The following is a 12,733-nucleotide window of genomic DNA, read 5'->3' as shown; positions in this document are numbered from 1 at the left end:
TCTTAAACACCTACATGGCTTCCATTGGCAGCAAGCTTTCTGAGGCTACAGGTCAGAGTTTACCCTCTAATGTGTTGTAGTCCTTCTTTGAGCCCCACATTGATTCTCAGTTCCTAAAATTGTCACCAGCATTTGCACTGCCTCATTCCCTTACTAAAACGGAATCAGTCTGAAATGTCAGGGTTTACTTTTTTAAACATGCCTTTATCCAGAATGCTCAGTCACAGGCAGAACCACCATTCGTGTATGAAAATACCAGTAAGCCTAACTGAGGGTGTCTTGGAGGCGAACCAGAGTGTAGAACATTTCTTAGTTCAGTGAAATCACCAGGTCCCTTAAACTGAGGTAAATGTAGGCTTCATTTTGGTCTCAGAAACTTTGAGGAGACTTTCTGTTGACTTGTTACAGTAGAGAGGAAAAGGGCGTGTGGGTTATAGAAGTAAAATGGCACAACATCAGAATGAGCTCTACCTCGGTATTATAGCAATGACCATTACCCTTGTTTCTCTTACATTAAAACATATAGAAAGGAATGTATTCTGTACAAAAATAATTTTACACAGCCTAATGAAGTATCACTGTGGTGATCAAAGCTAATTCCATATGCCGTGTCGTTACACTAACAGACCATGTTTCAGGAGTGAGTTGCCAGCCCTGAATGTACTATTTGCATAAACTATTCAATTTATTTGACTGCTCAGATGCTAAAGATACGTGTTGCTCTAAATCCTTGAAAACTGTCTCAGAGCTCTTCTCTATAAAGAAAAGATTCAGATCAAGACTTTGCTCATTCTGAACATAGGCTCAACATGATCTGGAGAAGAGTGTGGTCATGCCAGGAGGTTCCATCCCTAGCAGATATTCAACACTCTCTCACTTAACCTACACTCTCTTCTCTCTCACTTAACCTACAATTTTGCATCTCAGGAATATATAATATGTAAAACAACCTGCCAAATGGAATTGGTCCTCCCTGAAGAACAACCTAATTTCTGCCTGTTTCTGTTATCAAAAGCACAGTCCTTGCATGTGACCTTAAGTCAGAGTAGCATAGTTTGCACATTTTTATTATTATTCTTATGTCATTTATTTTTAGCATGGAAGCAGAAAAGCATTGTTATATCCAGTCATATTGGATAACTTGAGCTAGCCACAGTATGTAAAACTCCAGAGAACAAGACAGGATGAGGAGACTATAGAAGAAAGAAAAATGTACATTTTTGAAAAAAAAATGCATATCTTTTACTTCTGTTCATGAATTACTAAATCGTTCCTTCTATTGGCTGCTGTGTTTGCTTCATACTAATATGTCTTCTCTGTCTCTTGGCATGGTTTCTGCTCAAGGCTATTGTAAGTATGGCTTCCTATTCTTTTCTATATATTGAGCGGTTTGGGGATTTATACATTATCTGCCATCACAGTTGATGTTGAAATTTTAAATTACGGGAATTTTATGCAAAAATGGATATACCAGTATTACTGCCTTATAGGTTTATGCCCTTTTGAGTTAAGATACTTAAAGGATATTTTAAAAAATCTAACAAGTCAAACTAAAAGGAATTTTGCTCTTTTTCTCCCCCATCCCACTTCTGCTGTACCCCCATTGTTAAAATTAGTTTGTTTATATAAGTATTTTGGAGCTAGCTTCCTGTCACAGTCTGCCCTCCTCCTGGCATACGTCACAGCAGTCACAGCCTTCCGTGGGCAAGACAGGCCTCAAAGGAAGCAGGGACGAGAGGACTGCGCGTAGACTCTGGCGTCTGGCAGACCCAGGCTTTAGTTTTGGATCTGCCACCTGAAGCTGCTGGCTCTCTCCCCAGCCTCACCTTCCTTGGCTGTAGGATGGGGCTGGCGTCACTCCCAGGATGGTGAGGTTGATGCGAGACAGTGCAAAGGACATGCTTTAGAGCAGTGCCTGGCATATTAACCACTCGTTAAATCATCATTTTATTATGTATTATCTCAGAGTCAAAATTAATTTTGCTCAGAGCCTAATCAAAACATAAATGCAAAATGAAAGCTAAAGTATTTTTAAAGTATTCTCACTTTACCCTCTGTAATGTGAAAATTACAATCAAGAATCAAAAGTCAACGGGGTTATCAGCTTTCTTAATGTTTGGGGGGAGCAGTCTACTAATCTAGCTATATTTAACATAATTTGCAAAGAAGTGAGTTTGGAACATTCCAGAGCTGTGTCAGAATGGGCTTGAGTACATGATTACAGTCATCATTATCAAGTAAAGAGACTGATAACAGAAGAGCCCAGTTTGAGGAGTGAGTTACGATTGACTGATTGAACAGTTTGTTTAAGCCTCTGTTATTTGGGTTTGACTGAGTTAATTATGTAACCATTTATTGCAACATGAACTGTTTCATAGGTCATTAATTCATTAATTCATTCCCCTGCAAGTGTTGAGTTGAATTATGAAACCTGCTGGTCCTATAGAGAACACTGTTATTCTTGGTTTATTTGGGGTCAGTTCTAATCTCCTACTTTTTAGGAGAATGTCTTTTTTGGTTTTTGGTTTTTGTCTTTTTAGGGCCACACCACAGCATATGGAGGTTCCAAGGCTAGGAGTCTAATCCAAGCTGTTGCTGCCAATCTATGCCAGAGCCACAGCAGTTCGGGATCCGAGCCATGTCTGTGACCTACACCACAGCTCATGGCAGCGCCAGATCCTCAACCCACTGAGCGAGGCCAGGGATCGAACCTGAAACCTCATGGTTCCTAGTCGAATTCGTTTCTTCTGCACCACGACAGGAACTCCCAAGGAGAATTTTTTTTTAATAACCAGTTAAATTTGCATTCTCCAGCATATTCAATGCTATACATATCCCATCTTTCACATTTCCATCCCATCACATAAATTATTTGCAACCTGTGCATAGCAGAAATCTCTGATTAAGTCAGTATTTATAGAAATTGATCACAGACTTCACTATGATGCCAGGAAAACAGTGTAGTAGATAAAAAGTGTCTTAGGGAAAGTCTATTATTATTAGAGTTCTACTGCCTTTCATGTCTAGGAATATTAGGTCTGATATAAGTGGCTTTTTTATTATTTCTCTGACTATCGAGAATTCAGATGTGCAGCTCTCAGGATTTATACTGACTGCTATCACACATGGGTTGTGCTCTCCCTTATCAAAGAGAAATAAACCTGGGTACATTGTGTGTTTTCAGCTCTTTGACTAGAGAACTTACTGAGGGTCCGCTCAGTTATTTACTACTATACTTTTAATTTTTAAAATAATTTATTAGCTAAAATGTTAATAATTTTTTTATTTTCCATTTTTAGTCAGTTCTTCTAAAAAAGAAGCTTGAAGAACATCTGTAAGTATAAAAGCTGTTGAGGCTCATTCTTATTTTGTCTAGTGAAACTCTGTTTTGTGTTTAGAGGTTATGGCCTCAAAGGTAGAGAAGATTATAAAGTGTCTAAAATGTCATCTCCACCCAAGGTGATCGAATGAAAACAATTACCACTGTTTTCTCCTAAGAGATTCTGGGATTTTATTTCTTCATGATGGTATCTGCAATCCCAGTTAGATGTGTGACCCTCTGGACCAGGAGTCAGAAAACCTTTTGCTCCCTCTCTCTCTGTCTCTCTCTCTCTTTTTTTTTTTTTTTTTGGTCTTTGTAGAGCTGCACCCACAGCATATGGAAGTTCCCAGACTAGGAACTGAATCACAGCTGCAGCTGCCAGCCTACGCTACCACAGCCACGGCAACACCAGATCCGGATCTGAGCCATGTCTTCAACCTCCACCACAGCTCTGGGCAATGCCGGATCCTTAACCCACTGAGCAAGGCCAGGGATCAAACCCATGTCCCCATGGATACTGGTCGGGTTCGTTACCGCTGAGCCATGACAGGAACTCCAGAAACCTCTTTCTATAAAGGGCAGAGAGCAGTTGCTTTACGCTTTGCAGACTGTGGTCTGTGTCACAAACACTTAGCTATGTAGTTGGAAAGCAGCCACAGCCCATATGTGAACCAGTGTTGTGACTGTGCTTCCACAAAGCTTTCTATACAGAGTGGGCAGCAGGCTCTCTTTGGTCCCCAGGCTGCAGTTTGCCAGCTCTAGAGTCTGGCCAGCTGAATCTTCCTTTTTATGTAAATGTTTGTAAGGGTTATTAAGCTTATCAGGGGCAGATTTGCAAATATTTCTTTGAATTGCAAACATACTCGAACATGACTTTTTAATCTAAAAGATTACATTTTAAAACCTTACATTTGGGAGTTCCCGTTGTGGTGCAGGGGAAACAAATCTGACTAGTGTCCATGAGGATGCAGTTTCCATCCCTGGCCTCGTTCAGTGGGTTGGGGATCTGGCGTTGCCTTGAGCCATGGTTTGCAGACAGGGCTCAGATCCTGGTTACTGTGGCTGTGGTGTAGGCCAGCAGCTGCAGCTCCAATTCGACCCATAGCCTGGGAACTTCCATATGCCACAGGTGTGGCCCTAAAAAAATAAAAGCAAAAAGTAAAATAAAATAATATCTCATATTTGTTTTCTCATGAAGAAGAAATCTTCCTCCACCTTTACCTCTGTCTGAGCTTGACGATGTTAGAAATGTTTTGTGATTTTTTTTTTCACAAGTCAATAACAACTTTAATCCTTCCCATTACATTCTGGGAAAACTGTCCCTGCAGACACTGAATGTAGGTGGCCGTGGATTGCTAACCTGTTGGAGTTTACAATGTTGGTAAACCAGACATCCCCACTACCACAGAGGTCATTTGACCTGTCCTACTAGCATTGGAAAGAATCCTGTAGTCTGGCAGCTTTGCTGCATGCTATCCAGTTTCTTTTTTTAAATTTTTTATTAAAGTGTAGTTGATTTACAGTGTTGTGCCAGTTTCTGCTAAACAGCAAAGTGACTCTGTCATACATATATATACATTCTTTTTTTATATTCTTTTCCATCATGGTCTGTCCCAGGAAATTGGATATACTTCCCTGTACTGTACAGTAGGGCTTTGTTGTTTATCCATTCTAAACATAATAGTTTGTATCTACTAACCCTAGACTCCCAGTCTATACCACTCCCTCCCCTCCCCCTTGTCAACTACAGGCCTGTTCTCCATGTCCATGAGTCTGTTTCTGTTCTGTAGATAGGTTTCATTTGTGCCATATTTTAGATTTCACATATAAGTGATATCATATGATATCTGTCTTTCTCGGACTTCACTTAGTATGAAAATCTCTCGTTCCATCAGTGTTGCTGCAAGTGGCATTATTTTGTTCTTTTTTATGGCTGAGTAGTATTCCATTTGTATATGTACCACATCTTCTTTATCCATTCATCTGTTGATGATTCTTTGACTTTTATATTGGGCTGTAACTTACAATAAAGTATGCACATCCTGAGTTCATAAGTCTACAGCTTGATGAGTGTTTTCTTACCTAGGCAGGTAACCTAGATCAATATATAGCATACTTCCAGCAACACCCCGGGGTTTTTGTTCTCCCTTCTTATTGATTGAGTACATCTCTGAACCAGTCACTGTGCTGATCTCTTAACACCCTTCATTAGTTTTGACACTTTCTAAACTTTGTATAAAAGAAATTGTACAGTATTAGCCTTTTGTGCCTGACTTCCTTCATCCAACTTCATTCTGTGATATCTCTTCATGTGGGTAACGTGTACCATTAATTTATTCTTTTTTAATGGTATATACTGTTCTTTCTATTAATTCTTATTTTGGGAACCTCGGTTTTTTTGCAGGAAGATTTTGGGTTGTAAAGCCTCTGCAAAGTTTTAAATTTAATTTTTATGCTATCCTTATTCCTAGAAAAAATAAAAATAATTAAGTTATTACTTTCCACTTGTGTAGATTTATATAAAAGAATGATTACTATGTCAAACTCTGAGGTTTTTGTCTGTTTTTTAGTTATTTAAAAAATATAAAAAATATATTTATATTGGGAGTTCCCATTGTGGTACAGTGGTTTAATGATCTGGCTTGTCTCTGTGGTGTTGCTGGTTCAGTCCCCCACCCAGCAGAGTGGGTTAAGGATCTGGCATTGCTCCAGCCACAGATATGACTTGGTTTCAATCCTTGGCCCGGTAACTCTCATATGCCGTGGGTGCAGCTGAAAAAGGAGGACAAAATATATGTGTATACACTCACACACACACACACATTTGTGTTGAATTAGCCTTTTCACCTTTGTTTCATAGCACTTGTATGCTATGCAAGTGTATCCCAAGAATAAAGAACTTTGATCTTTCAAGTGAAAAAAATGCAAAAATGTATTAGGTGATATGGTGTTATGTATTTTGTCACAGAGAGAAGCTGCACGAGGCCAATAATGAATTGCAGAAGAAGAGAGCCATCATCGAAGATCTCGAACCAAGATTTAACAACAGCTGTGAGTTTTCCTAATTAGCATAGTAAACTGATAAGCTGTACATTACCTTAGTAAAACTGAATTCATGTAAAAATTGGCTTTTTCAGAGATGGCCCTTTTACATTTTCTAGCAGTTAAAGAGTTTGTCCCATTCACAGAAAGAGTATATATCTATATATATAAAACCATCTTTTCAGCATGTCTTACATTTCTAATTATAGTTTTGAGTTTTTCCTTAGTTATGGATACTAATGAATAATTTATGAAATTATTTTCATCATGTAGTTAGAGTGTAAGTCAGCCAGACTTTTTACTTTTGTTGATATTTACATATGTATGTAGGTTGACTTGGTTAATGCTTTTGTGTGGAGTGGGTGGGAGCAGGAGAGACACTTGCTTTTTTTGTATTGTAAAATATACATAACAAAAAATGACCATTTTAACTATTTTTCAGGATATAGTTCAGTGACATTAAATACATTCAAACTGTTGTACAAACACTCTCTGTCTCCAGAACTTTTTCATCTTCCCAAACTGAAACTCTAACGCATTAAACACTCTCTTACCATCCTCTCTTCTGCCCAGCCTATTCTCCTCATGTAAATGGAATCATAACAGTATTTGTCCCTTTGTATCTGGCTTATTTCACCTAGCCTAATGGCTTTCATTTTCACTTACTGTAATGTCTCCATGAGGTAACATGTGTCAGAATTGAGACTGAGTAATACTCAACTTCATGTATAAAGAGACCAGATTTTGTGTATCCTTCAGCCATCAATGAATACTTTTTTAAGGGCCACAAGTGTGGCATATGGAAGTTCCCAGGCTAGGGGTGGAATCTGAGGTGCAGCTGCCGGCCTACGCCACAGCCACAGCCACAGCAACGCAGGATCTGAGCCGTGTCTGTGACCTACACCACAGCTCACAGCAACACCAGCTCCTTAACCTTACTGAGTGAGGCCAGGGATCGAACCTGCATCCTCATGGATACTAGTCGGGTTTGTTACCACTGAGCCTCAACAGGAACTCCCATCAATGAATACTTTCTAATTTGAACACTTCCATCCTGTAGTTTTTTTCTTTATAAGAAAAGCATTTTGTTTTTTTAAAAAATTATGAATTTTTAAAAATAAAATTTTATGTAGGAATAGACCAGAGTAATTACTTACTCTGAAAGCTAGTAATTTTTATCTTATCAGTTGAAATATTTTTAAGGTTGTTGCAATCTAAAAAAAAAAAAAAAAAAAGCTTTTTTTTTTTTAACTCTGTCATTGGCAGCCTTAAAAATTGAAGAATTACAAGAAGCCTTACGGAAGAAAGAAGAAGAAATGAAACAAATGGAAGAACGATATAAAAAATACTTGGAAAAAGCCAAAAGTGTGAGTCTGTGGGCCTCTCTTCATTTTCTGACCACATTTCAGTGATGTCTCTAAACCAGGGCCTGTATGATGACCTCTCACACAAGGAACCAAGGAAGCTTCCAACCCAGGAGCCCAAATTGTGGTGCTCTAGAGCTGTCCATTTCCTTATAGACAGTAATGGCATTGTGATCACTTAGGAGCATGTCCTTCAGGAAGTGCGTGTTGGAAGACTTAAGTGTCTCGTGTCCTGTGACAATGTGGGTTAAAGAAAGTGGGTTTTTATTGTTCTGCTCTGTGAAGTTTTCTATGTGGTAGATCATTTTTGATAGTAAAACTGTTGTTCCAAAAGGTGAAAAGAGCCTTCATAGAAGTCCTCTAGGGGACCAGCTAGTGTGTCACCTGCCTATGTCTAAACCCGCCATTGGCAGAGGAGGAGAAGGGCTACAGTGACAGCTTGTAGACCTCGGGACCCACTCCCTGGCGCACATCTGGTCAGAAGCTAAACCAAATCAGAGGAACAAGAAAGGGAAAACAGCTGTCAATAGTGTCTGCTATAGTAGAATTGATTAATTTTATCCAGAATTACTTTTTTTTTTTTTGTCTTTTTAGAGCCACACTTGCAGCATATGGAGGTTCCCAGGCTAGGAGTCCAATCAGAGCTACTGCTGCTGGCCTACGCCAGAACCACAGTAATGCCAGATCCGAGCCATGTCTGTGATCTACACCACAGCTCACAGCAACACCAGATCCTCAACCCACTGAGCAAGGCCAGGATCAAACCTGCAACCTCATGGTTCCCAGTCAGACTCGTTTCCCCTGGGCCACAACGGGAACGCCCAGAATTACTTTTTATAATTGATTCTCTTACATAATTTTAAAGTTTTGTATAATTAAAAGTTGTAACAGGGAATGGGAGGGATCGGGAGCTTGGGCTTATCAGACACAACTTAGAATAGATTTACAAGGAGATCCTGCTGAATAGCATTGAGAACTTTGTCTAGATACTCATGTTGCAACAGAAGAAAGGGTGGGGGAAAAATGTAATTGTAATGTATACATGTAAGGATAACCTGACCCCCTTGCTGTACAGTGGGAAAATTAAAAAAAAAAAAAAGTAAAAAAATAAATAAATAAATAAATAATTTTTTAAAAAAGTTGTAACAACTGAATATCATTTCCTACATTCAAATTTCAAAACAGCCTTCCTTGTAAGATAATTTTTGACTCTCATAAGGTTTATTCTTTTTTTAATAACTGCTTCCTTAGATGGTACATTCTTTAGGTTTGAGACTTAAATTTTTTCTTCTATTACTTTTTGCAGGTTATTCGTACTTTAGATCCTAAACAAAATCAAGGAGCAGCACCAGAAATACAAGCTCTTAAAAATCAGCTCCAGGAACGGGACCGACTATTCCATTCATTAGAGGTAGTTTAACCATGTGATAAGAATTTGACTTATTCTTTATTTTCTAAAAGCCTTGTTGTATACTGTCGAGGATGTATGTCCCTCAACATCCTAGGGGCACAGTTACCAAAAGCCATGGATGCTCACGTAGTGTTATGTGGAGTTCCTGCTGTGGCTCAGTGGATTAAGAATCTGACTGCAGCAGCTTGGGTTGCTGCTGAGTTGCAGTTTGATCCCCAGCCCAATGCAGCGGGTTAAAGATCCTTTGTTGCTGCAGCTGTGGCGTGAGTCGTAGCTGCAGCTTGGATTCATTCCTCGGCCTAGGAGCTTACATACACCACAGGTGCAGCCATTTGGAAAAAAAAATGTAATGTATGTGGTTATCTGCATATAACCTAAGCACATCGTCCAAGTGTTTTAAACAATTTCCAGTTTACTTGTACTACCTAACACAGTACAAATAGTTCTCAGTGTGTGGCAAATTCAAGTCTGGGTTTTGGAACTTTCTGGATTATTATTATTATTATTATTATTATTTTTACTATTTTAAATCTGGGGTTGATTGAATTTGTGGATGCAGAAGGCTGACTGTGCATAGTACCCGTGAATTTAGATAGTTAATTGTGAGTATTTTATTGATACTGAATTGTTTTTCATCTTTACATGCTTACATGTGCTTGCTTTTTAGAAAGAATATGAGAAAACAAAGAGTCAGAGAGAGATGGAGGAGAAATATATTGTTAGTGCCTGGTACAATATGGTAAGAAAATAATACTTAAAAGATATCGCAGAGTTCAGTGAATGTGAGGTATTTGTTATACTCCCTTTACCATAGAAGTAATTCTACCAAATGAATCTGAAAGTAATTCCTGTCCTAACTCACACTAACAAAACTCCAGTGTTGATCTTAGAGCTCAGCAGGAGATATGAGAACCATGTGACCAGGGCTAGAATGTTGTGGACATGTCATTATCCCTGTCCTGGTGGATAGAGAGATAAATGACAGTTTGATCTCTGTCCTGTAGAACCACTTTATTCTCGTGGTAGGGCTATCTAAACCCAGATGCAGTAGCTTTTGTTTTGTAAGACTATTTCACTGCCTTGCAGGAGTGCTATTTATCATGAAAAGAGTTTAACTGACTCACAGAGTTTGTTAAATGGTCACGGTGTTAGACCCTGAACAACTGGAGGTTTTGAAATTGAATTTTCCAACACCAAAAAAGTATTGCAGGGGAAAATAAGTGCATATCAACCTTTTGGTAAGATTTTTCAGTAAGATTTTTCTGACATTCCTGTCATGGCTCAGCAGTAACAAACCCAACTAGTTAGTATCGGTGAGGACACGGGTTCGATCCCTGGCCTCACTCAGTGGGTTAAGGATCCAATGTTGATGTGAGTTGTGGTGTAGGTTGCAGGTGCAGCTCGGATCCCAGTGTTGCTGTGGCTGTGGTGTAGGCCAGTGGCTACAGTCTCCATTCAGTCCCCAGCCTGGGAATCTCCATATGCTGCGAGTGCAACCCTAAAAAGACCAAAAAATATATTTTTTTTTTTTTTTTCTGGGTTTGAAGAGCTATGAGCTGTTCTTTTTTCAATATTATTTCCTAGACCTTTATCTTCTTTGTTCTTCCCAGTAAGACCACATTTCTGCCTTTTCAAAATGTTAGTTGCCTGAGATTCGAAACTAGGCCAGATTCTTTTCCTCACATCCCTCAGACCCTGTAGTGGTGTTATTGGCACAATATCATTGTTTCTCTTTTACAGTTATAATTGATACTGTGTCTTTTAAAGGTTAATGTCCCACATCTCCTAATAATGTAATCTGAACTTTGTCGAGAAATTCATACAGTGGTTTCCTGGTGGCTCAGCAGTTTAAGGATCTGTCATCATCACTGCTGTGGCGCGCTTTCCACTCCTGGCCCAGGAACTTCCACATGCTGTGGGTGCGACCAAAAAAAAAAAAAATACATACAACTTCATGACATGTCCACACTTATATTTGCCTGGGTTAAAACTACATATTTAAGATTTTATCACAATTTTAAAAAGCAAAAGAAATCATTCAAAGGTTTACAATACTATTATCATTGACAATCAGAGATTCACTGAAAATTAAAATGTAAAAATATTAGGAAAAAGCTATACTTACGGAAGGTCTCTGGGAAGTAGTCCTGACCACACTTACTCTGTTTCCTTTGTGTCCTCCTCAGAGGTTAATGTTAGCGGTCTTGGAGCACTGCCTCTCAACCCTTACTAGTAATTGCATATACCTGATTAAGTTTTATGACTTCCACATACTGTATTCCTTTTGGAACCAAACTCATTTATTCTGTGATGTGGTATTAAAGGAGAGTTTTCAGCTCTCTGGGGAGTGAAGGTGCAACCCCAGCGCGTGGTCAGGTAAGATAGCCAGTAGCAGCTTCTCCTGGACGTGGAAAGAGTTCTGCCTCTCGGACAACCGAAATGGAATCAGGGATGGTGCGTGCTGGGAAAAGATACTCAGTATCTCAGAGAATGGCCTCGAGATGGGATTGACACCTCAAAGGTGTGTCAAGAACTTGAATAAATGGCTTGGAATGTGAAAGTGAGGGTAAAGAATATATTTTAAATAAAATATAATTGTTATAATATTATATTTATAGTAATAAATATTACCAGTAGATGTTTGATCCCAGAGCCTCAAGTGCCTTAATATCGAGTAAGAAGCACGTCCTGGATTTTCTCTTGGGAAAGTGGGGAGTGTTGTGTATGTGACCGAGTGAATTCTATTAAAGACGTGGAGCTGTGACCCTGTTTCCCTCGAGGCTGGCTAGTGCAGGAGGCCCATCTTCTCTCGAGTCTTCCCTGCGTGTCTGCCCAGCTCCTTCATCACCGGGTCCCCTTCCTCTCCATCGTCTTGTTTCAGTCCCTGGTGAGAGGAACTTGCCGCTCTCAGCAGTTCCTGTTCCTCTGGCCGAAGTTCCTCCCCGGCCGATGCAGTGGGCACCAAATCCACTTTGTCCTGCTCTCTGTGACCTCACTGGGAGCCCTCGTGTGTAGGGAGGCCCAGGTTTCCTCCTCCCTCTGAGGTACTCTGGGCCCTGCTGCCCTCTAAGCACGGAGGCCTCCTTCTCCAGCCCTCATGCAAGACCCCCTGCGCCCGGATGGGCCTCTGTTGTGGGCTGTCAGGAACTTTTCTTGACTTGAGGACACAAGTCTGCCTGAAGTGAAGAAAACAGCGTGGTGGTAGGTATGGACCTGGTGTGACCTCCACCTTAAGAAACAAGTGCTTTTGCATTTACCTTCTAAACAAGCCCTGTGATTTCCACATCCCCACATGAATCAGCTGCTACCAATCAATTGCCCTTTTTTCTTGGAAAATCACTATAATATTGGTTTGAAAGGGAAGTATGGATGATTGTATATGGGTAATGTGTTCCAAAAATCCATCTCTATCATCTACAATTTGGGTGATCATAAATTCAGAAAATTAAGCCTTAATTTTTCTGATAGAAGATTTGTACTAATTGTTGGAACTGCAATGTCTGTAAGATTTTCATCTATAATGAGCAGAATTAACATTCCTAATAGTGCCTTAAGCCACATCACAAATCCTGCATGATGAAATGGTCTTTGGTA

General features: G+C 39.6%; 1 protein-coding gene across 4 annotated transcripts in view; it reads left to right on the top strand.

The window, feature by feature from the left end:
• Window positions 1-12,733, top strand: part of HOOK3 (hook microtubule tethering protein 3) — a 95,025-nt gene that overhangs the window by 78,220 nt on the left and 4,072 nt on the right. For 2 of the 4 annotated variants that reach the window (XM_047771760.1, XM_047771763.1), the window contains exons 17-22: window positions 1,345-1,350; window positions 3,300-3,334; window positions 6,291-6,373; window positions 7,631-7,731; window positions 9,035-9,139; window positions 9,807-9,878. In XM_047771760.1, coding sequence (XP_047627716.1) covers window positions 1,345-1,350; window positions 3,300-3,334; window positions 6,291-6,373; window positions 7,631-7,731; window positions 9,035-9,139; window positions 9,807-9,878 — 402 coding nt within the window. The remainder of the gene's footprint in view (window positions 1-1,344; window positions 1,351-3,299; window positions 3,335-6,290; window positions 6,374-7,630; window positions 7,732-9,034; window positions 9,140-9,806; window positions 9,879-12,733) is intronic. The other 2 variants (XM_047771761.1, XM_047771764.1) reach the window with 1 other exon arrangement.

Source organism: Phacochoerus africanus, chromosome 3 (assembly GCF_016906955.1).
Source record: "Phacochoerus africanus isolate WHEZ1 chromosome 3, ROS_Pafr_v1, whole genome shotgun sequence".
NCBI classification, from domain to species: Eukaryota; Metazoa; Chordata; class Mammalia; order Artiodactyla; family Suidae; genus Phacochoerus; species Phacochoerus africanus.
Note: the sequence above shows the minus strand (reverse complement) of the source record. Positions and strands in the feature narration are given on the sequence as shown.